General features: G+C 55.7%; 1 protein-coding gene across 2 annotated transcripts; it reads left to right on the top strand.

Annotated features, from left to right (window-relative positions):
- The first annotated feature begins 443 nt into the window (after positions 1–443).
- On the top strand, positions 444–25,524 carry LOC122379771 (microtubule-associated protein futsch-like). Of its 2 annotated transcripts, none has more exons than XM_043362231.1 (13): positions 444–463; positions 1,199–1,405; positions 1,844–2,013; positions 9,136–9,298; positions 9,568–9,702; positions 10,023–10,240; positions 10,578–10,695; positions 11,677–11,902; positions 12,180–12,349; positions 12,704–22,948; positions 23,634–23,761; positions 24,199–24,325; positions 24,750–25,524. In XM_043362231.1, exons 2-13 carry the CDS (start codon positions 1,232–1,234, stop codon positions 24,810–24,812), a joined length of 11,937 nt encoding a protein of 3,978 aa, XP_043218166.1. In that variant the 5' UTR covers positions 444–463; positions 1,199–1,231; the 3' UTR covers positions 24,813–25,524. The 2 variants fall into 2 exon arrangements, with proteins under 2 accessions (XP_043218166.1, XP_043218165.1); XM_043362230.1 differs by having other exon boundaries at positions 447–555.
- Positions 25,525–25,771: the final 247 nt, after the last annotated feature.

The following is a 25,771-nucleotide window of genomic DNA, read 5'->3' as shown; positions in this document are numbered from 1 at the left end:
TCCATTCCTTTACAACGTAAAAATGACTAACTTCATTTGAAGATTGTTGGTGACACTCTACACATATCGCTCAACTATTGATGTCATTAGAAAGTCCAGCTAATTTTCTAGCGATAAAAAAGAGCAGCAATATGCTAAGAAATGGCCGGTTTTGAAGATATGGACGATTTAAAAACCCTCTGCAGCAGCAGGAAAGCAACGTAAAAACGCATCGAGCTTATATTTTTACTATGAATAAATCATTTTTCAGTAAGTTTTTAGATATGGTATCGATTTATTCAACAACTTTATTAAAATATTTTTATTACTTTGAACTTTATTTCAAAATAATATTTTCAAAAATGGCAATTGTTGGCAAGTAGCTTTGAAGCAATTGTGGCGCGCCGCGCCATTATTGTCCTGAGGCCCCCATATGATGTCATCAAAAGTGGAGTGACATGGGCCTGGATTTCCAGATGTTTTGGTAAAAGTAGCTTGAAGCTGTAACATTATTTGTTTTTGTGTGATAATTTATAAACTTAAAGTACATTTTAATGTTGTTTGAAGCAAATGAAGGTACTTACCTACCTACTAAACTGATAAATGATTTTTTTTTTGGTTCAGTTCAAATTGAGTCTGAGACCTAGGTAGCCTGAGCCTGGGTTTACTTAGGTACCTTGTTTACTCACCTTGTGGGCTTCCTCCCACAAATGTGATACTCGATTCAACTAACCCCGCATTTGATGTCTCTGAGACGACAAAGATTCCATGTCCTCCAGCCAATCCCGCTCAAGGTCAGGGGGCTTGGCTGCGGTTATGGAACATGATTGGCCAGACGATGTAGAATCTTTGTTGATTGAGAGACCTTGAACCCGGGATAAAGCTTAATTAAATCACTATGAGAATGCTGGAAACCAAGGTCCTGGAAACAAATCTATCCACTCCACACTCCACAGACCTCTGACTGGAGTTTGTCAAAAAGTAATGTCAATTGTTCTGTCTGGAGCCAGATTGCAGTCACGGCTGTTTTTCAGAAGCTTGAGTCTGAGTCAGACACCAAAAAATTAATCGACCCATCAGTCTAAAGTAGGTAAACAGTGATGATCAACAAATCACCTTCACTTATGTTTGTAGAAATCATAGAGCCCTCTTTCAGCCCTTTTCTTATACTTCCTGCCTTTTAATTGACGATGTTTTCATCAGAAGATTTTCTTTTCAGCTTGTGATGTCCTAGTCTAGCAGAAACAGCAGCATGTGGTGGGGTGGCAGCGAGGGTGCCGAGGCTGCCACCGAGGCAGTCGAGGCAAACCCAGAAATGGAGGATATGAAAGAGCAGTTTGAGATGCAACAGAACCTTATCAAACAGCTGAAAGACATGGTGAAAACTCACCAGACACAGCTTCAGGAGAAAGAACAGCAAGTCCAGGTATGTGTTGAACACTCAACTAGCCAGGCAGTGACATGTCAGGCTGCAAGCATGGTGTTTTTATGTCCAAAATGTGCTCATCTGGTTGGGAATGCATGCCAGACATTTGGGGATATGAACCTAAGGAAGCATATTGAAAGTATTTTGCAATTCAACTGCAGTGTCAACTATGGATCTCACAGAATATATCACTGCATTCAACTCTGTTCTGTTTGAGAATTGCTGTAGATGATAGAGCAGACCTCTTGTTTTGGGCCAAGAACATCACAGAAGCAATAGAATGAAGACATATTGCAATCAATGATGTCCTTGTATTGCTGATATCCATTGAGTCACAAGGCAGCCCATTCTAGTGCATGCAGGATGCCTCCTGACAACCCATGCCAAACTGTACTACATTTGTATTTTTGACCGACCCTCTCTCTGGTGTCTGCACAGCGGCTGAGTGTGGCCGGGACCGAGCAGAGCTCCCAGCTGGCTTCGCTCAGTGAACAGGTGGCGGCCCTGGAGGAGGACGGGGCCGGCCCCGGCGGTCCCGCGCCGCCCGCCGGCTCACAGCCGCGCCGACAGAGGCTGCTCGAGATCAAACGGCAGCTGGAGGAGCAAAGGTCAGTGGACGGGTCCGTCAATGGACGGGACGAACGATGGTCGGTTCTCGCGGTCGAGGAACGGTTTAAAGTATGCCTATCCAACTGCGTTTGTATCGTTATACGACGATCAGTCAGCAGCGAGTGCTGAAATCGCCCTGAAGTCGTAAACGTCTCCGCAGAATTGTTTGAGGAATAGTGATTGACATTATTGTCACCTATGTTTTCGCGTAGCGTCAGTCCGGCGTTTTTTTTTTTCGACAGAAGAGTTACGAAATCCAGTAACATCCCCTCGACGCGACTGTTATTAACCCTCGCCCGCACATGCCATTTTCCCATCCTAGAACGCACATGGGGGGGGGGGTGGTTGCCACCCCCCCGCGCCATTTCGTTCCTGTTGGAGATAGAGCTTAGCAGTAAAGACCAAAAAGATTCTTTGGGAAGAGACGAATCCAATGATACCCAGTTTTACCTTCTCAGGTCAGTCATTGACCTTCCAGGTCAGGTCAAACTAAAAAATGTTGCTGTTTTGGGTCACCGTTGGATATCAAGTGTGCTGCTTATCAAATACCGATGACGATGCTGTTTTCTGGTGCCAAGCCAGCTAGAACCTCTTTGTCACACTACCCGACCAGAATTTTGCTGCTGAGGTCATTTCAGGTCAAGTTAGGTCAAGGTCAATTATATGTGTTTGTATGTCTGTGTGTGTCTGTGTGTATACTGATGTGTGCACCGATTGTTTTTGGGTCCATATTACATGAAATCATGATCTGAGAAGCTTTTACCAAAAATGCAGTCAAAAAACTTAAAAAAAGTAAATTCAGCTTGCCTAAAACGCAATTATCTTAGGTGACCTAGGTTGACCTTGACCCTGACCTTGACCCCTTTACATCGTCAAACAACATGTTCCATGATAGGTAGGAGGTAAGACTGGCAAAAAAGGCCGAAATCAGGGTGTCAAAAGCTCATAAGGCCCATGGCAAACGCAAGATGTTGAGAATTGGCCATTTGGGTCATGACATGACCTGAAAAATAAGGTCATATCTCCGAAACCAAAATTCACAGAAACTTGAAATTTTCAGTGGACATAAAGATGTCCGTGAAGTTAGCGTCAGCAACAGCAACGAATACAGCGTCGGATTCAGAATCGCTTAAAAAACTCATATTTGGTCAATTGGGGGACGGGGAGCAAGAATATGACCTTTATTTGGCCCTAGCTCTTACCCCTTACCCCTTAATCGGCCCTTAAAGGAAGGGGCGCGCCAAAAGTGCCTCAAGGGTTCGTCTGATCGCCAAAATAAGGGTCGCAATCGATTCCTCGGGTCAATATCTAGCCGCAGCCTCGGGTTCCAGATGTGTGCAACTTACCCCTTACCCCTTAATCGGCCCTTAAAGGAAGGGGCGCGTCAAAAGTGCCTCAAGGGTTCGTCTGATCGCCAAAATAAGGGTCGCAATCGATTCCCCGGGTCAATATCTAGCCGCAGCCTCGGGTTCCAGATGTGTGCAACTTACCCCTTACCCCTTAATCGGCCCTTAAAGGAAGGGGCGCGTCAAAAGTGCCTCAAGGATTCGTCTGATCGCCAAAATAAGGGTCGCAATCGATTCCTCGGGTCAATATCTAGCCGCAGCCTCGGGTTCCAGATGTGTGCAACTTACCCCTTACCCCTTAATCGGCCCTTAAAGGAAGGGGCGCGTCAAAAGTGCCTCAAGGATTCGTCTGATCGCCAAAATAACGGTCGCAATCGATTCCTCGGGTCAATATCTAGCCGCAGCCTCGGGTTGCAGATGTGTGCAACTTACCCCTTACCCCTTAATCGGCCCTTAAAGGAAGGGGCGCGTCAAAAGTGCCTCAAGGGTTCGTCTGATCGCCAAAATAAGGGTCGCAATCGATTCCCCGGGTCAATATCTAGCCGCAGCCTCGGGTTCCAGATGTGTGCAACTTACCCCTTACCCCTTAATCGGCCCTTAAAGGAAGGGGCGCGTCAAAAGTGCCTCAAGGGTTCGTCTGATCGCCAAAATAAGGGTCGCAATCGATTCCTCGGGTCAATATCTAGCCGCAGCCTCGGGTTCCAGATGTGTGCAACTTACCCCTTACCCCTTAATCGGCCCTTAAAGGAAGGGGCGCGTCAAAAGTGCCTCAAGGGTTCGTCTGATCGCCAAAATAAGGGTCGCAATCGATTCCTCGGGTCAATATCTAGCCGCAGCCTCGGGTTCCAGATGTGTGCAACTTACCCCTTACCCCTTAATCGGCCCTTAAAGGAAGGGGCGCGTCAAAAGTGCCTCAAGGGTTCGTCTGATCGCCAAAATAACGGTCGCAATCGATTCCCCGGGTCAATATCTAGCCGCAGCCTCGGGTTGCAGATGTGTGCAACTTACCCCTTACCCCTTAATCGGCCCTTAAAGGAAGGGGCGCGTCAAAAGTGCCTCAAGGGTTCGTCTGATCGCCAAAATAAGGGTCGCAATCGATTCCTCGGGTCAATATCTAGCCGCAGCCTCGGGTTCCAGATGTGTGCAACTTACCCCTTACCCCTTAATCGGCCCTTAAAGGAAGGGGCGCGTCAAAAGTGCCTCAAGGATTCGTCTGATCGCCAAAATAAGGGTCGCAATCGATTCCTCGGGTCAATATCTAGCCGCAGCCTCGGGTTCCAGATGTGTGCAACTTACCCCTTACCCCTTAATCGGCCCTTAAAGGAAGGGGCGCGTCAAAAGTGCCTCAAGGGTTCGTCTGATCGCCAAAATAAGGGTCGCAATCGATTCCTCGGGTCAATATCTAGCCGCAGCCTCGGGTTCCAGATATGTGCAACTTACCCCTTACCCCTTAATCGGCCCTTAAAGGAAGGGGCGCGTCAAAAGTGCCTCAAGGGTTCGTCTGATCGCCAAAATAACGGTCGCAATCGATTCCCCGGGTCAATATCTAGCCGCAGCCTCGGGTTCCAGATGTGTGCAACTTACCCCTTACCCCTTAATCGGCCCTTAAAGGAAGGGGCGCGTCAAAAGTGCCTCAAGGGTTCGTCTGATCGCCAAAATAACGGTCGCAATCGATTCCCCGGGTCAATATCTAGCCGCAGCCTCGGGTTCCAGATGTGTGCAACTTACCCCTTACCCCTTAATCGGCCCTTAAAGGAAGGGGCGCGCCAAAAGTGCCTCAAGGGTTCGTCTGATCGCCAAAATAAGGGTCGCAATCGATTCCTCGGGTCAATATCTAGCCGCAGCCTCGGGTTCCAGATATGTGCAACTTACCCCTTACCCCTTAATCGGCCCTTAAAGGAAGGGGCGCGTCAAAAGTGCCTCAAGGGTTCGTCTGATCGCCAAAATAAGGGTCGCAATCGATTCCCCGGGTCAATATCTAGCCGCAGCCTCGGGTTCCAGATGTGTGCAACTTACCCCTTACCCCTTAATCGGCCCTTAAAGGAAGGGGCGCGTCAAAAGTGCCTCAAGGATTCGTCTGATCGCCAAAATAAGGGTCGCAATCGATTCCTCGGGTCAATATCTAGCCGCAGCCTCGGGTTCCAGATGTGTGCAACTTACCCCTTACCCCTTAATCGGCCCTTAAAGGAAGGGGCGCGTCAAAAGTGCCTCAAGGATTCGTCTGATCGCCAAAATAAGGGTCGCAATCGATTCCTCGGGTCAATATCTAGCCGCAGCCTCGGGTTCCAGATGTGTGCAACTTACCCCTTACCCCTTAATCGGCCCTTAAAGGAAGGGGCGCGTCAAAATTGCCTCAAGGGTTCGTCTGATCGCCAAAATAAGAGTCGCAATCGATTCCTCGGTTCAATATCTAGCCGCAGCCTCGGGTTCCAGATGTGTGCAACTTACCCCTTACTCCTTAATCGGCCCTTAAAGGAAGGGGCGCGTCAAAAGTGCCTCAAGGGTTCGTCTGATCGCCAAAATAACGGTCGCAATCGATTCCCCGGGTCAATATCTAGCCGCAGCCTCGGGTTCCAGATGTGTGCAACTTACCCCTTACCCCTTAATCGGACCTTAAAGGAAGGGGCGCGTCAAAAGTGCCTCAAGGATTCGTCTGATCGCCAAAATAAGGGTCGCAATCGATTCCTCGGGTCAATATCTAGCCGCAGCCTCGGGTTCCAGATGTGTGCAACTTACCCCTTACCCCTTAATCGGCCCTTAAAGGAAGGGGCGCGTCAAAAGTGCCTCAAGGGTTCGTCTGATCGCCAAAATAAGGGTCGCAATCGATTCCCCCTTCCTTTAAGGGCCGATTAAGGGGTAAGGGGTAAGTTGCACACATCTGGAACCCGAGGCTGCGGCTAGATATTGACCCGAGGAATCGATTGCGACCCTTATTTTGGCGATCAGACGAACCTTTGAGGCACTTTTGACGCGCCCCTTCCTTTAAGGGCCGATTAAGGGGTAAGGGGTAAGTTGCACACATCTGGAACCCGAGGCTGCGGCTAGATATTGACGCGAGGAATCGATTGCGACCCTTATTTTGGCGATCAGACGAATCCTTGAGGCACTTTTGACGCGCCCCTTCCTTTAAGGGCCGATTAAGGGGTAAGGGGTAAGTTGCACACATCTGGAACCCGAGGCTGCGGCTAGATATTGACCCGAGGAATCGATTGCGACCCTTATTTTGGCGATCAGACGAACCCTTGAGGCACTTTTGACGCGCCCCTTCCTTTAAGGGCCGATTAAGGGGTAAGGGGTAAGTTGCACACATCTGGAACCCGAGGCTGCGGCTAGATATTGACCCGGGGAATCGATTGCGACCCTTATTTTGGCGATCAGACGAACCCTTGAGGCACTTTTGACGCGCCCCTTCCTTTAATTGCCGATTAAGGGGTAAGGGGTAAGTTGCACACATCTGGAACCCGAGGCTGCGGCTAGATATTGACCCGAGGAATCGATTGCGACCCTTATTTTGGCGATCAGACGAACCCTTGAGGCACTTTTGGCGAACCCCTTCCTTTAATGGGCCGATTAAGGGGTAAGGGGTAAGTTGCACACATCTGGAACCCGAGGCTGCGGCTAGATATTGACCCGGGGAATCGATTGCGACCCTTATTTTGGCGATCAGACGAACCCTTGAGGCACTTTTGACGCGCCCCTTCCTTTAAGGGCCGATTAAGGGGTAAGGGGTAAGTTGCACACATCTGGAACCCGAGGCTGCGGCTAGATATTGACCCGGGGAATCGATTGCGACCCTTATTTTGGCGATCAGACGAACCCTTGAGGCACTTTTGACGCGCCCCTTCCTTTAAGGGCCGATTAAGGGGTAAGGGGTAAGTTGCACACATCTGGAACCCGAGGCTGCGGCTAGATATTGACCCGGGGAATCGATTGCGACCGTTATTTTGGCGATCAGACGAACCCTTGAGGCACTTTTGACGCGCCCCTTCCTTTAAGGGCCGATTAAGGGGTAAGGGGTAAGTTGCACACATCTGGAACCCGAGGCTGCGGCTAGATATTGACCCGGGGAATCGATTGCGACATTTATTTTGGCGATCAGACGAACCCTTGAGGCACTTTTGACGCGCCCCTTCCTTTAAGGGCCGATTAAGGGGTAAGGGGTAAGTTGCACACATCTGGAACCCGAGGCTGCGGCTAGATATTGACCCGAGGAATCGATTGCGACCCTTATTTTGGCGATCAGACGAACCCTTGAGGCACTTTTGACGCGCCCCTTCCTTTAAGGGCCGATTAAGGGGTAAGGGGTAAGTTGCACACATCTGGAACCCGAGGCTGCGGCTAGATATTGACGCGAGGAATCGATTGCGACCCTTATTTTGGCGATCAGACGAATCCTTGAGGCACTTTTGACGCGCCCCTTCCTTTAAGGGCCGATTAAGGGGTAAGGGGTAAGTTGCACACATCTGGAACCCGAGGCTGCGGCTAGATATTGACCCGAGGAATCGATTGCGACCGTTATTTTGGCGATCAGACGAACCCTTGAGGCACTTTTGACGCGCCCCTTCCTTTAAGGGCCGATTAAGGGGTAAGGGGTAAGTTGCACACATCTGGAACCCGAGGCTGCGGCTAGATATTGACCCGAGGAATCGATTGCGACCCTTATTTTGGCGATCAGACGAACCCTTGAGGCAATTTTGACGCGCCCCTTCCTTTAAGGGCCGATTAAGGGGTAAGGGGTAAGTTGCACACATCTGGAACCCGAGGCTGCGGCTAGATATTGACCCGAGGAATCGATTGCGACCCTTATTTTGGCGATCAGACGAATCCTTGAGGCACTTTTGACGCGCCCCTTCCTTTAAGGGCCGATTAAGGGGTAAGGGGTAAGTTGCACACATCTGGAACCCGAGGCTGCGGCTAGATATTGACCCGAGGAATCGATTGCGACCCTTATTTTGGCGATCAGACGAACCCTTGAGGCACTTTTGACGCGCCCCTTCCTTTAAGGGCCGATTAAGGGGTAAGGGGTAAGTTGCACACATCTGGAACCCGAGGCTGCGGCTAGATATTGACCCGGGGAATCGATTGCGACCCTTATTTTGGCGATCAGACGAACCCTTGAGGCACTTTTGACGCGCCCCTTCCTTTAAGGGCCGATTAAGGGGTAAGGGGTAAGTTGCACACATCTGGAACCCGAGGCTGCGGCTAGATATTGACCCGAGGAATCGATTACGACCCTTATTTTGGCGATCAGACGAACCCTTGAGGCACTTTTGGCGCGCCCCTTCCTTTAAGGGCCGATTAAGGGGTAAGGGGTAAGTTGCACACATCTGGAACCCGAGGCTGCGGCTAGATATTGACCCGGGGAATCGATTGCGACCGTTATTTTGGCGATCAGACGAACCCTTGAGGCACTTTTGACGCGCCCCTTCCTTTAAGGGCGGATTAAGGGGTAAGGGGTAAGAGCTAGGGCCAAATAAAGGTCATATTCTTGCTCCCCGTCCCCCAATTGACCAAATATGAGTTTTTTAAGCGATTCTGAATCCGACGCTGTATTCGTTGCTGTTGCTGACGCTAACTTCACGGACATGACATAAAGAAAGGATAGAGGAGCAGCTATACGAAAAATCAGCCTTCTAGCTCTAAAAATGTTGAGTGCAGAGCAGAAAGACTACCTGGGGGGGGGGGGGGGTGGCAACCACCCCCCCCCCCCCCCCATGTGCGGGCGAGGGTTAAATACCCCGAAGACTCGGCGTGACACGATGCTCGCATCTCCAGGCGGGCGCAGGAGGAGCGTGCTCGTGAGCCGCGAGCCGACATCACCGCCATGGTGCGCCGGCTACAGGAGCGTATCGAGGACCCCGACTACCGGTATGACTCATGTGACTCGGCCGAGTCCGGGTCCGACGGCGAGATGGAGCTGGGCACCTCGCCTCGGAAGGTAGGTAGTTGGGCAGGGTGAGCTCTCACTTATTAGGTATCCCAGTGTGGGTTGGAACTATGGATAAACCCTGCCTCCATGTCGCTGATTCCATGGCAGTCTTTTTGGAATGGCAGAAATTCAATGGTAGAAATTTTGGTGAACTGTGAAAGAATCTGCTTACTTTCTATGTCCATTGTTGCAGTGGCTGTTTGTACGTGTTATCCATTTTGTTGCCAGAACCGTCGACGTTCAGTCACGACTCTGTGTCTTGTGTTTTCCTCCGGCAGTCTATGACGCTGAGTGACTCCATCAGAGAGAAACCTCCCGAGGAGCTCTACGGAATCATCCTGTCAAAGGACAATCACATATACGAGTTGTCCGACAAAGTGTCACAGCTGGAAGCCACGGTTGTGGATCTGAAGGTAAGATGTTATTTATGACTGCTTCTACATTTGTGTAACTGGAAATAGTGCGATGCTGTGAAAAAGTGCATGGTTTTCCACAACATTACACTAAGGTGATAGTGAGCTTTGAGTCTTATTTTAACAAACGTACAAAATGAAGTTTGCAAGGAAGAGTACCTAGTTAATCTTACGTCGTCGTGTCCCTTCCAGGAGACGTTACATAAGTGATTACTGATTTATGATCTCTCATTTTGCAGCCGGGTGCCCTGCAGGAGAAATAGGCTGTAATCTCGGCGATGCAGCAGTCTGATATCTGATGTGTGACGTTCTCCCCGCAGGATACCCTGCAGGAGAAGGAGTCTGTGATCTCTGCGCGCACGGCGGCCGTGAACCTGGTGACGCGCGCGCTGACTGAGCGCGGCCAGGAGACGATGGACACGCTGGACGAGACGCGGCAGCAGATGCGCGACATGCAGGAGGCGTTCGCTGTGCACGAGGCCGACTGGAAGGTCCGCGAGGAGAAGCTCAGCCGGCAGCTGCAGACCGCCACCGACGCGTGAGTTGTCCAGTCACTCGTGCATACCTACCTGATGCTTCTCACACACTCCTGTTAGGTATACATAAGCTGATCTATGATTAGATGTGTATACAGAGGTCTATGGATGTGGTGAGTAATAGGCCGAATCATAGTAGTACTCGATGTTGGCTGGTGGCCAGCGATGTTGAAGGGCGCGTATACCACCGAGAGACACAATATTCGTGCACTCAACGCCATGAGCACTTCATGCCCTATCGCGGGGACAGTATGCCTCATGCCTCATGTGCTTTCATATCTGACTCGACAGCAGAAAAGCAGACCTCGTTTATTATAAGGTTGTGTCTTTGGGTTCCAGTCTGGAAACGGCAGAAGAAAACTACAAGAAGATCGAAGCTGCCAAGTTTGATTTGGTTATTGCAAACGCCAATCTGCAGGAGAAAGTTGTAAAACTACAGGCGTCTGCGAAAATCGAGGTAGGTAAAATCATCCGCAATCCACTCCATCTACGGTAGTGTGTTTCGTTTCCGAATGTGTCTGTTTGTTATTCTTCAGAATTGCTTATTTTGCTTTTCTGATATGTTAGCTGGGCTGCCAGATTGCTGAGCTATGACCTTTTTCTTGGCAACGACATCTCAGCTCTCTGGTACGCTCATGCTGTTTAAAGTCTGTTTTTCGTATCTTCTACCTTCACTCAAAGATGTTTTGTTCCTCCAGCACGTTTTTAGGGTACAGTTTTCAAATCTTGGCCGCATGGCCCACCACTCATTGCAGGAGTTTGTTGCTCGTGTTGGAGTTCGCCTTCGCTGCGCAGTTAAAAGTGGAAAAGAAACCTTTAAGCTAGACTATCGCTTGTATTATCGTTACCACGGTTTATTGGCTACCGACCTATACACAAGGACGTTTTGCTGTTCATAGGTACTTCCATTGTGCGAAGCGCTCTTGCTAAGAACATTTAAGGAATAGTTTAAAGCTTGCACTTCCTTTTCATTGGGTAAAAGAAAATAAATGTGTTATATGTTCTGCCATATTTTTTCAAATGCTTAATGTTTTGCTTTATTTACGTTGCGACAACTTTTACACCGACGAATAACAAGGCATACAAGGTGTACAGAGGTCTATGGCCAAGGGGACAGACGTTCGATCTTGCGTTCGAGATGAAAATTGACTTTGCACCGGTGTTGATTTAATTAGATGTTTGCTGGAGCACGTGATTAGAGAGTTTACCGTCTTTGAGTGAAGGTAGAAGATACGAAAAACAGACTATAGTATTTCTTAAAACAGTTATTAACAGTTTTTTTGCGAAACAATATGGTGTTATCGGTGCAATTTTTAGTTTGGCTGTGATATGGGTAGTAATTCATCTTCTACCTTCGCACCAGCTTGTGTAGAATGGCGGTCGTATGGTCGTATGGCTTCGACTGATCACAACCTAACCTCCGTGTCTGTGCGGGCAGTCGGGCCGCGCGGCGTCTCTCGACTCTGAACTCGCCGCCGTGAAGCGCGAGCTGGCCGAATCACAGAAGATGGTGTTTCGAGTGAAGTCGCAGAAGCGCCAGCGACTGGGGCAGCTGGAGGGCGAGACGGTGCAGCTGTCGGAGCGCTGTGCCCAGCTGGAGGCGGAGCTGGCGGAGCGGGCCGACACGACGGCACTGGAGGAGGAGCGGGACAGGCTCCAGCAGGGTGGGTGGACAGATGGGCCAGAGAAGGGCTGACGGCAGGGCATCGGAACTCTATCTTGGAACTAAGTTACTGGTTAGCATTTTATAATATCTGTTGATTAGTAACATAACATTTATGCACTTCATCGTTGGATGCATGCGTTCATAAAGGTCAGATGAATACCAGCTTCAATTGCATTAGTTTGCTTTGCATGTAGCCGTTGAACTGACTGTATTAGATCCATTACCGGCTGTCTGGCACGGTACAACCATTGACGCCGTTCCTGTTATCCCAACAGAGTCCTCTGAGCGACTGGCCGAGCTGACCGCCGTTACTAAGAAGCTGTGTGACTTGGAGCGGGCTCAGGCGGAGGCGGAGGGCCAGCGGGCGGAGCTGGAGGCCGCTGCCGAACAGCTGAGGGAGCAGCTCCGCACCAAGGACGCTCAGCTGACGGAGCTGGAGCAAAAGGTCAGGGTGATAGGCGATCAATGTGTCATACGGCTTCCTGCTCGGTCCGCAGCTGGTAATTTGTTAGTCACGCATTTCTCTGGGGTTGTACCTTTACGCACTCTCCTCCCTCCATCGAGAACAGATAGTGGTGACAAAGCTCACAAGGTCGCCTGGACAAGTTCTTTGTTCAATTATCGACGGAATTTGACGGGCAGATAGGTATTTTTAATTGCGTTTAAATGACGTTACTGTCAAATTTTGTTGATCTACAATGTCGCCATGTGCTCTTATCCGTCGTTGGTAGCAATATGAACATGAACCGTCTGTATTTAATTTTGATTCGTTTTGACGGTTGAATCCATGTCTTCCCAGGTGGAGGAGTTCACGTCCTCATCTGGCGAGTCGGACGCACTGCTCTCCAAACTGACTGCCGAGAAGGAGAACTTGGAGCAGCAGACTGCCGACCTGACGGCCGCCCTTCAGGAGACGAGGAACGCCCTGGAGGAAACCCAGCGGGAGCTGGACTCGAGCAGTGCTGGCAGAAGCGAGCTGGACAGGGAACGCGACGAGCTTAGGGCGAAATTGGCCGAGTGCGAGGAGAAGCTAGCTGACACGCAGGCACGGCTAACCGAGACAAATGCCAAGCTTGAGGAGACTGAGACCAAACTCTCAGAGACCGAGGTCAAACTGACGGAGATTGAGACCAAGCTGTCGGAAACTGAGACCAGGGTATCAGAGACTGAGACTCGGTTGTCAGAAGCTCTATCCGAGACAGACGCTCACCGTTCGTCCAGAGAGTCAGCTGAAACTAAGTTGAACGCCATTAGGACCCGCCTTGAAGAGAGCTCCGCCGAACTGGCCGCCATGAAGACTCAGTTGGCCGCTGCCAACGCGGGACCGGCGCCAATGACGACGGGTGCTTGGTTTGCGGATGCCTCCCCTCCGGCGGCTGACAGCCAGTTCGATCTCACGTCACAGGTGGTGAGCCAAACCCAGCAGAGCACTGCCGATGTGGCCAGCCAGGCGGACAAAGATACATCGGATGTGGCGAGTCAAGCTGAGAAGGATACCTCGGATGTTGGCAGCCAGGCGAAGAAAGATACGTCGGAGATGGGAAGTCAGGCGAAGAAGGATACTTCCGAAATGGCAAGCCAGGCGAAGAAGGATACTTCAGAGGCGGGTAGCCAGGCGGTCATGTCCAGCTCCGAATTCGGCGCCGAACACACTGCGGCTGAAACCTCCGAGGGTGTTTCGCCGACAGCGGCCATGGACGCGGGCTCAGCAGAGCCCTCGGACGGCTGGGACTCGTGGCCCGCCGAGGAGCCTGCCGGTGACGAGAGCAGCGCCTCGGCGCTACAGTCGCGGCTGGAGGTGCTCGCTACCGACCTGGAGACTGCTCGGCGCCGACTGCGGGAGAGCCACGCCGAGTGCGCGGCCATGCAGGAGGAGACGAATCGCCTGCAGCAGGCCGAGCGGGAGCTGGAGGAAGAGCGGCACCAGCTGCAGGGCCAGGTGGAGCAGCTGCAGACCCAGCTGCACAGCGCCGAGCAGCAGGTGGCTGAGCTGCAGTCCGGCAACAAACTGCTGCTGGAGAAACTGGAGACAGAGAAAGGACAGCATGAGCAGGAGCATACCCCGGAGACCATCGAAGTCGCCGGCGAACAGTCACAGGAAACCCTGAAGAAGATGGTGAAGAAGCTGAAGACCAAGCTGAAGCAGGAGCTGAAGGCGAAGGCGGCGCTGGAGGAAAAAATTGGTGTGCTAAAGTCCTGTGTGACCGAATTGCAGACAAGTGTTGCTGAGATGGAGCGGGCGTCGGCCTCGATGGAGGAGGAAGGTCGAACAGACACTGGAGCGGCTTTGGCTGAACTGCGAGCTCAGTATGACCTGGAAATTGCAGCGAGGCAGGCGGCCGAGCAGCAGTTGACGGAGGCGCGGGAGGCCCTGGAGGCTCTCCGAGCTCGTCAGGACGCTCCGCCAGAGCCACCGGTGGTCGTGGAGGAAGCGAAGGTGGAATCCGCAGAACCAGCGAGCGAGACTCCGCCGGCGGCCGCCGCCGCGGGTCCCGATCAGCAGAAGATGAAACTAATGAAGGCCAAGCTGCGGAAGGAGCTTCAGGCCAAGGCTGAGCTACAGAAGCAGCTGTCTGAGCGTGAGGCGACGTTAGAGGAAGTGCGTCACACTCTGACAGAGCGGGAGGCCTCCCTGGACGAGGTGCGTGCCCTGTTGGTCGACAAAGAGGCGGTCCTGGAAAGGAACGACGCCGAGCGGGCCGAGCGGGAGGCAGCTCTGGAGCGGATCACTTCCGAGCTGGAGGAGGCTCGCTCCGAGCTGGCGAAACATGTCGCCAGTGAGGCGAGTTTGGAGAGTGAGCTACAGGCACAGATCGGCGCAGCGGAGACTGAGCTGGCCGCCGCCGTTCATTCTCTCCTGGAGCACAGCCGGCTGCTGCTGGGGACGCTGCCGGCCAACAGTCCGGTGGTGATTGGCTGGGAGGCCCTGCAGTCGGCAGTGGCCGGCGCCGCGCCGCTGCGGGTCCGCTGCACGCAGCTCACCGAGGCAGTACAGCTGCTGGCACGGGCCGCCGCGGAACCCCGCGATCCGTTCGAGACGCTGCCGCCACTGCGCGACCGCAGCTCCTCACAGAGCTCTCTGATGAGCGAACGGTCTGAATCAGCTCGCAGTGAGCCGCCGGGCGCGGACGGCGAGCGGGAGGCGCTGCTGCTCAAACAGCAGACCCGGCTGAAGCAGCTGGCGACGGCCGTGCGCCGCCGCACTGCCATGCGAGACGAGGCGCTGGCTAGAGTCAAGGAGCTGGAGCAGGAGGCTCAGCAGATGAAGGCGCGTCTGGAGCAGCTGGAGAGTGCCGAACACCCAGTGGCTGTGCCTCAGGAGGGTAGTGACGAACTACGGGAGAAGTGGGAGCTCGAACTGTCTGAGAAAGATGCCAAAATCGCCGCGCTGGAGGAAGTCATTGATAAACAGAAGGTTGAAGTGGAAAGTGTCACAGCCAATGTTTCTGTTCTGACTGACCAGCTCAAGGGTAAAGATGAGAAAATATCGAGCCTAGAGGCGCTCATCAGTGATCAGACAAGCACGGATAAGACGGAAACCGAGAGTCTGACCGCCGTAATAAATGAGCTGAAGGAAGCGCTAGAGGCTGTCACCAATGAGAACAACGACAGAGGCGAGCGCATCACCAGTTTGGAAGAAATTCAGGCAGGTCAAGAGGACAAGATCCGATACCTGTTGGATGAGCTCACCTCCAAAGAGGAGGCGCTCGCGGCAGCCACCGAGCGGTGTGCGGGACTGGAGGTTCGTACCACCGCGCTCTCTGCCGAGTTACGGTGCGTGCGCTGTGAGGCGGAGGCAGAGCGGTCGCAGTCGGTCGACGCTGGCCTGCAGTCCGCACTCACCGAGCCTCTGCAGCGGGCCGGGCCTGCTCGGCCCGCCGACACCGCTCTGGTGGCTGACGTGCGCACTCTGATGCAGCAGCTGCGTGCGCTGCCAGCCGCCGAGGCCAGCAATCTGTTCCGTGTACCTCATGGTATGGACGTGGTCAGCCTACCGTCCAGCGGCTCCGAGGGCCACCATCGTGACTCGTCAGAGGAGAACTGGTCGATGGTGGACGAGCGGCCCGGCTCCGGCGCTGCCTCACCGCCGCGAGCAGCCGCCGCCGCTGACTCGCAGACCACGCTGAAGGACGCCAGCCCTCCCTCCGAGTCCTCCGAGCCAATAACGGTGGTGGCGGCGCCGAACGACTGGGACGACGGCGGCGGCTGGGACCGCTGGGACATGATGGAGGCCGGACCGGTGGACACCTCGCCGTCCGCTCCGCCGGCTGACGAGGACGCGCCCGCTCCCGCCGCGCAGACGGAGGAGCCGGTCGATGCGGCTGCAGGCGAAGGCTGGGGCTGGTCGACTGGCGAGGAGGAGGCTGATGAACAGGCGGCTACCGGCCTGCTGTCCGGTCAGTGGGGATGGGATGAGGACGCCGGGTGGCCGCGCGAGGACCAGCCGGCTTCCGAGGCTCTGCGGCTCGGTACTACCGAACTGATGGCTCCAGACGCGGTCACTGCTGTGGAGACGGCACCACCCCTGTCGGCCGCGCCTACCACCGGCGCTGATCATAGCCAAGTCTCTGCTGACGCGCTCTCGGCCGAGCTGACCGAGGTGCGTCTGCTGCTGCTCACCACTCAGCAGGAGGTGAGCCAGTTGGCTGCCGAGCGCGATCAGTTGCTGCAGCGGCTCGACACCGTCACTAGCGAGCAGCAGGCGCCGGCCGGCCCTGACGCGGCGGAAACGGCTCAAAAGCTGTGGGAGGCACTGGACCAGGTGGCACAGCTTCGTTCTCGACTAGTCACCGCTGAAGGGGAGCGTGGAGCCCGCGATCGCACTCTGGAACACCAGCGTATAGACGCCGGCCACCAGTGGTCCGTGCTGAACCACGAGATCTCCAGTCTGCGTGACGAGCTGGAGGACACTGTATCCGACCTGACTGAGCTTCGTCAACAGCTGGACACTGCTCAGACCGAGCGGGCTGAGTGTGAGCGCTCTCTGGTGGTCAGTCAGCAGGAGGCCGACAGGCTGACTCGTGAGTCGCACGCTCTGCGCGCCGCCCAGTCCCACTCCGAGCAGTTGTGTCAGGAGACCGAGCGTCAGGCTGAGTCACAGCAGGCGGCGACGGCGGCGGCCGTGGCGCTGGCGGAGCAGGCGCTGGCAGAGCTGCGAGTGGCCTCGGATACGGTCCGGGGACTGGAGGAGCAGATGGCGGCGGATAGGACAGAGGCAGAGCTGACCGCGGAACAGCGGGCGGCGGAGAGCGAGGCACGCGTATGGCAGGTGACCGAAGAGGTGACGAGATTACAGGAGGAGGTGACCCGTTTGCAGCAGGAGCTGACCCACGTCCAACAAGAGGGTCTGACTGCCGGTGAAAAAGCTGCAGAGGATGCCGGATTGGCCACCGAGAAATTCTTGTCTACTATAGACGAGGTTCAGGGTCAGCTCAAACAAAAGACTGCTGATGTTGAGCGGCTAGAATACGATCTAGCCTGCTGCAAACAGGAGAGCGACGCGCGCGTGCAGCAGGCGACTGAGGAAGTGACGCGACTGCAAGAGGAGGTAACACGACTGCAGCAAGAGGAGGCACGGCTACAGGAGGAGCTAGTCCACGTCCAACAAGAGGGTCTGTCTGCCGGGGAGAGAGCTGCAGAGGATGCCGGATTGGCCACCGAAAAGTTCCTCTCTACTATAGACGAGGTCCAGAGTCAACTGAAGCAGAAGACTTCCGATGTTGAGCGGCTAGAACGTGATCTAGCCTGCTGCAAACAGGAGAGCGATGCGCGCGTGCAGCAAGCGACTGAAGAAGTGACACGACTGCAAGAGGAGGCAACACGACTGCAGCAAGAGGAGGCACGGTTACAACAGGAGCTGGTCCACATCCAGCAAGAGGGTCTGTCTGCCGGGGAGAGAGCTGCAGAGGATGCCGGATTGGCCACCGAAAAGTTCCTCTCTACTATAGACGAGGTTCAGAGTCAACTGAAACAGAAGACTTCCGATGTTGAGCGACTAGAACGCGATCTAGCCTGCTGCAAACAGGAGAACGAGGTGGCGCTGCAGAAGGCTGCCGACAATGTTGCAGAGCTAGAGCGTGAGCTGGCGTCAGTGAGGGAGCAGCGAGACACAGCCATTGAGCAGGCAGCTGTCATTCACGAGAGAGCCGAAGCGCCTCCGCTGGCCACAGCGGCACAGCCCGAGTGGCCGGGCTGGGGCGATTCTGACGCCGGAGGGCAGCATTCTGAGTCCGAGCTACGCTCCGCTGACCCTGAGGCCGCGACTGCTGAACTGGGTGAGATGGGCCAGCACCAGCCCGGAGTAGGCCAGGAGACGGGACAGTACAACTACTTTGATCAACCCCAGGTGTCTCAGGGCGAGACCGGTTACCAGGCGACGGAGGCCTACCCTACCAGTGCAGAATACACCAGCCAGGGTAATCAAGGAGTGGCCGGGTACTTTGCCGACACTAGCCAGTATCCTCCCATGCAGTATCCTGGACAGCAAGCTGAACAAACTCCTGGTTACTACAACCAAAGCGGCAACCAGCAGACAGAACAAACTCCTGGTTATTACGACCAGAACGGCACGCAGCAGACCGAACAAACTCATGGCTACTTCCAGCAGACCGACGGTCAGCAACCGGCCTCGAACGCCTTTGATTACGGACAATCGACCGCAGGCTTCTTCGGCCAGGAGCAGTCGGCTCAGACAGGGGGATATTGGGACACCGGAGCGGTCTCAGTGTCATCCGCTGCCCCGCCGCCGCCGCCGCATCAGCCGGAGACGACTGCAGCGACGCAGGCTCAGCCGATTCCCGTGTTCTCTGCGTTCAGTGGAGCCGGGTCGGATCCATTCGCCGAGGTGTGGCCTTCTCAGCAGCCGGCGCCACCACCCGCCCAGCCCCCGGCCGTCTCTGTTCACCCTCCCACACCGGCTGTAGAGGAGAGCACGGCGGCGTCCGGACCGCCGCTAGACGAGCAGCTGGCGCAGACGTGCAGTCAGCGTGACGCGCTGCAGCAACAGCTGCAGGAGGCGCTGCAGGAGCGGGAGCGGCTGCAGGAGCAGCTCCGCGTCAGCTCCGACACCGAGGAGCGGCTGAACCGGGCGCTGACGGAGCGCGACGAGCTGCAGCTGCGGGTGCAGGACCTGGAGCTGACGGGCCAGCAGCTGCAGACGACTCTGCAGGAGCGGCACCAGCTGGAGGAACAGCTGGAGACGGCCCGCCGCGAGCTGCGGCAGGCGCAGGAGAGCGCGCAGCACCAGCTCAACCTGCAGGCTCTGGAGGCTGAGACAAGGACCGAGCAGCTGGAGCTGAGGATCGCCGACCTGGAGCCGCTCAGAGAACAGCTGGAGGCGGCCGAGGCGCGACTGAACGCGGCGGCCGCGGAAAGCCTGCGCCTCCAGCAGGCTGAGCAGGAGCTGGAGTGTAGCAGGACTCTTCTGGAGACCGTCACTGCGGAGAAGGAGCAGCTGGAGAGACAGGCAGCGGAGGCAGCAACGGCGGCAACACAGCCGTCAGCGCCGCCGCCAGAACCGTCAGCGCCACCTGTGGAGGAACCGATCGTTCAGGCTGCCACACACGCGATGTCTTCGGCGCCGCCCCCCACCACTGGCCTCCAGTTCGCGTCAGCCCTGTTTGGCGGCGCGTCAGAGAACTTCTTTGACAGTTTCGGCGCACCAGCGGCGGCTGCACCGGCGGCGCCGGAGCCCACTGCCCCTGTGGAGACGACTCCCTCCCTGGCAGAGGATCTAGCCGAGCAACTGACGCTACTTCGCGCTGAGACGGATCAGCTGCGCACCCGACTGGCTGAGGCTGAGTCGACAGCCGCCCGCTGTCATGTTCTAGAGGAGGAGGTGCGCCGACTGAAAGAGGATGTGTCCAGCTCAGAACGCAGTGAGGCGGCGGAGCTGCAGTCGGCAGCAGATGAGAACACAGTAGTCTGGGAGAGGATCAACCGCATGGAGCAGGAGGCTGAGGGACTGCGGGCGGCCGCTGCCGAGAATGCCTCCCTACGGGAGACTGTTTCACGACTGGAGGAGACGGCGGCAGCCATGCAGCGAGTTGAAGTGGAGGCCACCGCCCTTCGGGAGAGAGTGCCGGCGCTGGAGAGCGAGTCGGCCGAGCTTCTGTCGCGACTGGAGGCGGCTGCTGCGGAGAAGACCGAACTACAGGCGACCATCACTCGACTGGAAGCAGCGGCAGCCGCCGGGCCGGCTGACTCGACCGAGACTGAAGAGCTGCGGCGTCAGGTGGCCGATGCCCAGCAATCTTACGCCACCCTGCAGGCTGAGAAGACGGCAGTCGATACTGAATTGGCAGAGACCAAGGCGCAGTTGCAGCAGTACATTGACTATTGTAACTACTATGCCGCCTACTACGCTCAGAATCCGGCGGCAGCGGGCGCTGGACAGCAGACAGACGCGGCTTCTGCGGAGGCCGCACCACAGACGGAAACGGCTACGGTGGAGGCCGGACAACAAGCGGACACATCTACAGCCTGGACTGGACAGCAGGCGGACACGACTACTGCGTGGAGCGGACAACAACCGGCCACTGTTTCTGCATGGACCGGACAGCAAACGGACGCAACTACCGCCTGGACTGGACAACAAGCAGACACGGCTTCAGCCTGGACCGCACAGCAGACAGAAGCTGCTGCTCCTGCGGCTGAACAGCAGTACGACGGCTGGTCGTCGGACGTTGCAGCGGTACCGGTGCCTGTGTCGGCCGAGTCTGTCAGCTCTGAGCTCTCCACCGTCACCCTGCTCTCCCCGGCACCATCCCAACAGGGAACCGAAGACGCCATGTCGGACGCGGCGGTCGCAGATGCAGTGGTATCGGCCGCGCAGAGCGTCCTACCGTCTGTGTTTTCGTTCTTCGGTGGCGGCAGCAGCGGAGCGAGTGCTGGAGTCAGCGGGGGTAGTGGTGGCGCACCGACCGCCGGCGCTGAGATTACCACCGAACTGGAGCGACTGCGGACTGAGAACGCTGCCCTGCGCAGCCGCGTGTCCGAACTGGAGCTGTCCGTGTCGGCGAGCCGCGCGGCGGTGGCCGATCCGCTGGTGGCACCCACCTCCAGTCCATTCCTAGAGGAGACCGGCTCGTCACCTCCACGGGACGACTCGGGTTGGCACGAGTTCACGCCGGCGCTGGAGGCGGTGTCGCCGTCCTCAGAGGCGCCGGCCCGGTCGGCAGAGCTGGAGCGGGTCACTGCCGAGCTGATCGCAGAGCGTGAGAAGGTGGCGCGGTTAGAGGCGGCTGCTGCTGAGCTCTGGGAGCAGCCGACGTGCTCAGATAAGTTGGCTGACGTGGTGGCTGAGCTGCAGGCTGAGCGGGAGCGGATGGCACGGCTGCAGCAGGAGGCGGACCAGCTGCGACAGCAGGCCGAGGCGGCTGCGTCAGCTGCCGAGCACGCTGCCCAGCTGCGCGCGGAGACGGCGTCACTGCAGCTGGAGGTAGCGCGGCTCACCTCTGAGCTGGAAACTGAGCGGAGCCGGTCAGCAGCGGCTGACGAGGTGCCGCAGCTGTCGGTGCAGCTGACCGAGCAGCTGGAAACGGTGACCCAACTGCGCGCTGAAGTCGCGTCACTGCAGATGGAGGTGACGCGGTTGACCTCAGAGCTTGAGACGGAACGGAACCGGCCGGCAGCGACTGCGGCGCCGGCGCCGGCGCCGGCGGCTGGTGACGAGGTCGCGCAGCTGTCTGCTCAGCTGGCTGAGGAACTCGCCACGGTGACCCAACTGAGCGGCGAGCTCGAGTCTGAACGTGCTGACGTGGCGCGGCTCGAGAGCGAGCTCCAGCAGGTCAGCGAGGCGCTCAGCGCGGCCCAGGCGCAGCTCTCGGCAGCACGCAGCGCGGCGGCTCCCACCGACTCGGCACTCACCGACCAGCTGACCTTCTACCGCCAGAAGGTGGCCGAGCTGGAGACCATGCTGGCCGGCCTGCGGGACGAGCTGCAGCAGGCCAAGGTGAAGAACGGTCGCCTCCTGCAGAAGCTAAAGGTGCAGCAGATGGCCAGTCGCGGCGCGGCCGCCGCCCCCGACGCTCTGGATGCAGCCATGTTGGAGGAGGCGCGGGCGCAGGCCACCGAGGCGAGCCAACGAGCCGAGGAGGCTGAACGCCAGGTGCGCAATCTGCAGCAGGAGAAGGCGCGACTGTCCGACCAGGTGGGCACCTATCAGGACGCTCAGGAGAGACTCCTGGAGTCCAAGGAGCGTCTGGAGGCGGAGGTGCACGCGCTCCGTCTGGAGAACGACCATCTACGCGGCCAGCTGACTGACCTCGAGTGGCGTCTGGCGGAGCTGGAGGAGGCGGCCGAGAGTCGTCAACAGGAGTCCACCGGGCCCATCGAGCCGGCGGATGGTGATCCCTCAGCGGACGTGGTAGCGACGCTGAGACAGGAGAAGGCGGGCCTGGAACAGCGGCTGGCCGACCTGGAGCGGATCCACGAGGAGTTGGTGGAGCTGCACCACGCGGCGGCGGCGGCAGCTGCCAGCAGCCCGCTGCCGCAGCCGGTCGGACCGCTGGACGGTGCCGAGAGCCCGTCACTGGCCGAACAGCTGGCTCTGTCGGCCGCTGAGCCGCCCAAGTCGCCGGCGCATCGGCTCACGGGGGCTGATCCGGCGGCGCCTGTCGCCGTCACCGATCTCACGGCTGTGGAGCCGGTGGTGACGAGCGTGTTCCAGTCTGAGATGACCGCGGAGCTGCCGCCTCTGACCGGGGCCGATCCGGCGGCGCCCGCTGCTGACCTGCTGGCCGCTGCTGCCGTCCCGGAGGCCGCGGCGACACTCCCAGCGGCGGTCGGCGAGGAGCTCACAGCCGACCAGTCCCCCATCCTCCGCTCCCGGGAGGCCATCATCCACGGGATGGCTGAGGAGCTCAACAACCAGCGCGCCACAATCGCCGCACTGCGCGCCGAGGCGGCGCAGTGGCGCACGCTGGCCGAGGAGGGCGAGGACGGCGCCGTGGTGGAGGGCCTGAACGAGCACCTACGCCTGCTGGCGGAGACGCTGCACAGCCGGGACGCCCGCTGCAGTCAGCTGACCACAGAGGTGGCACAGGTGAGTAGCGCTGAGAGCTGAGAGCGTCCGTCATTTCGGATGACAGGGCATTTCTTCACTCTTAATAAATTTATTTAATCAAATAAGTGACGAGCTTTGCCTATTGTACATAGGTATGTGCGGCATGTTTCCAAGTCTTCGTAGTGAGTAGTCGTCATCAAGGAAATTGGTTTAGGAAGTAATAACGACTTGCTTTATATTTCGTAGTCGATCTTGTGGTTACATAATGGTTGCTATCATGCGTAATCTCATTTGCGTAAAACACGAGAGTGGCCAATCAGATCGGATAACCGCCAATGCGAATAATCCTTCAAATCTAATTTCAATTGTCTAAATAGAATATTTTCTTGAGATAATTTCGTGCAGCTTTCTTGATTCTGCCGTGCCACTGCGGCGAGGTTGCTGTCAACAACCATTTTCCGGCAGTCAACTATCGAAATGATTTAAAGTTTAAACGTTCGTGTCAGCGACAAGTGCACATTTATGATTACATGTCATACCTTGTTACACATCACATGCACGTTATTGATCGATGTCTGTGTGTCTGCCAGCTGCTGGAGCAGAGGGACGTGCTGTGTTCGATGTCTGTATTGATGTGTCTGTCTCTGTGCCCGCCAGCTGCTGGAGGAGAGGGACCTGCTGTATTCGATGTCTGTATTGATGTGTTTGTCTCTGTGTCCGCCAGCTGCTGGAGGAGAGGGACCTGCTGCAGCTGCGCCTCTCGTCCGCCCTCCGCTCCAACCAGTCCCGCGGCGCTGAGGTGTCTCAGCCGCCCGCCGACGACTCGGCCGACGTGCAACAGCTCAAACTCAAGTACGCACTCATGAGCCTAGTAATGACCTAAATCAGTGACACATAATGAGCGGCTTAATTAGGTTCTTAGTTACGCCATTAGCTTCGCGGAATGGGCATTTGATGTTAAACTCGTCAACCAACGAAGGGAAGGGGCTGCGTTTTCCCGAAATAAGCTGGATTACCGAGATTGACGAATATAGCTCACCATTAGCAGTTGCCTAGCAGCCAAAGAATTTGATATGCGGTTACAATGTTAAGTGAATGCAAACATGATTTTATTATTCTCCCTGCAAGTTTTCCCCTTGATTTAGAGTAGCAACATGTTGTGGTTAGATTATGAAGCTGCTTTATAGGAGGAATTTGGCCTCCACAGCGGCCCGATTGGGAAGGCACGCTGATATTGCATGTGTGTTATTCGATGTTCCATGCGCCTAATTTCGGTCTTTGTGTGCCAGGTTGGCGGAGCTGAAGCAGCTGAACTACTTGTTGGACATCCAGCTGCAGGGCGAGGTGGCGGAGCGGCGGCGCCTGCAGCGCTCTATGCAGACCGACAGTCCTCAACGGGGACGGCACCACCAGCAGGTGAGGTGTCCCTGCGTACTTATCAAAGACAGATAGTCCCCTGCCTACATGCGGACAAATCCTCATTTCAGACAGACCGCCCTCAACGGGACCGGCACGCCCAACATCTCTATACAAAGTGCCGCAGACATTCCCCTGTTCCCAGACTGACAGTCCGCAGAGGGGCCGGCACCACCCGCGGTAAGATGTCCCTGAAGGCTGCCACAGACAATACCCCTTTCCCACAGACGGCAGTCCCTGCAGACTATGCTACACACTTTACTGTTCAAGCGGTCATTGTTCTTAAACCCCCTAGTCATTTTTCTCAAATCTCAATAAATGGGACAGTTTTAGCTAATAGCCATCCAAATTCAGTGCATAAGTAATGAGAGATATAATAGCCTAACTCAAATTTTGGCCTTCAACAAATTTGTTTCCATTTCAGATGACCGGGACCCTGAGTCCGAACACATCGGATTTAGTCAGCTCTTCGTCTAAGGACATCTGACACCGTTTGGGTTAGTGCCTGACACAGACACCGTCCCAGTCGGGTGTCCTACCGAATGTGGGGGCTGGTTACACCGTGTCGAAACAAGTGCGTTACGCGCGGGTGAGTGCGTGCGTGTGTGCAGTGTGGGTGCCATTGTGGCGCTCGGTCGCCCTGGGCTCTGGACTGGGTCCCAGGTAGGAGACTGAATGCGACCGGCGATCGGACCTATGTCCTATGAACGCTCTGGTTCCGCTCCGGCGAGCAATTAGTGCCGGACTTGTGCGATACAACCAATGATAACTATACGACAAACTATTATATTAATGCAAGCGATTAAAGCATCGATCGTGTAGGTCGATGCAAGTATATGAACTATGACAATGACCTGTTGATGAAGGTGAAGTGTGATCTGTCTGTTCAGTTGGTGTCCTGGGGTTGAAGAGCTGTGCACGTTCAGCAGATCCCCTCGGCTCTGTGGTTTGGTTCGGGCAATTGTTGAGCTTCCTCGCACCGAATGCACCAGCCAGGATGGTCGATATAACTTTATTTTGGGTAGCTTATGGCTATGTGTGTGGTGATAAGGGCTATGCTTTGCAATTACTTTCTTTATTTGGCGGAAATTTCAGTGTGATCTTCTTTCATTCCGACGTTCCTTTTATTTCAGCGATGTTTCGGCACCAGCTTTGGCCCTTTGTGCGTCTGTCAATATAATGCTGTCATGGGAAGGTAATCCGGCGTTTGGCTTCTATCTAGTTCACGGGTCATTATCTGAACTATCCATTGGTGCACTATACGTTCGGCTATCAATCGATGTTTGGCATACATTTAATCCGATGCATGACAGGCGGCGATGTGGAGTATTGATTGGCTATTGATCGGTGGATATACGACCTCAGCTGTGGACGGCCGTCTCCCTCCTGCCTGTTGGTCCGCCCGCCAGCTGTGGTGTGGTACGACCTTCACCCGGTCCGCGGCTG

The sequence above is a fragment of the Amphibalanus amphitrite genome, unplaced genomic scaffold (genome assembly GCF_019059575.1).
Source record: "Amphibalanus amphitrite isolate SeventyFive unplaced genomic scaffold, NRLGWU_Aamphi_draft 000084F_arrow, whole genome shotgun sequence".
Taxonomy (NCBI): Eukaryota; Metazoa; Arthropoda; class Thecostraca; order Balanomorpha; family Balanidae; genus Amphibalanus; species Amphibalanus amphitrite.
Note: the sequence above shows the minus strand (reverse complement) of the source record. Positions and strands in the feature narration are given on the sequence as shown.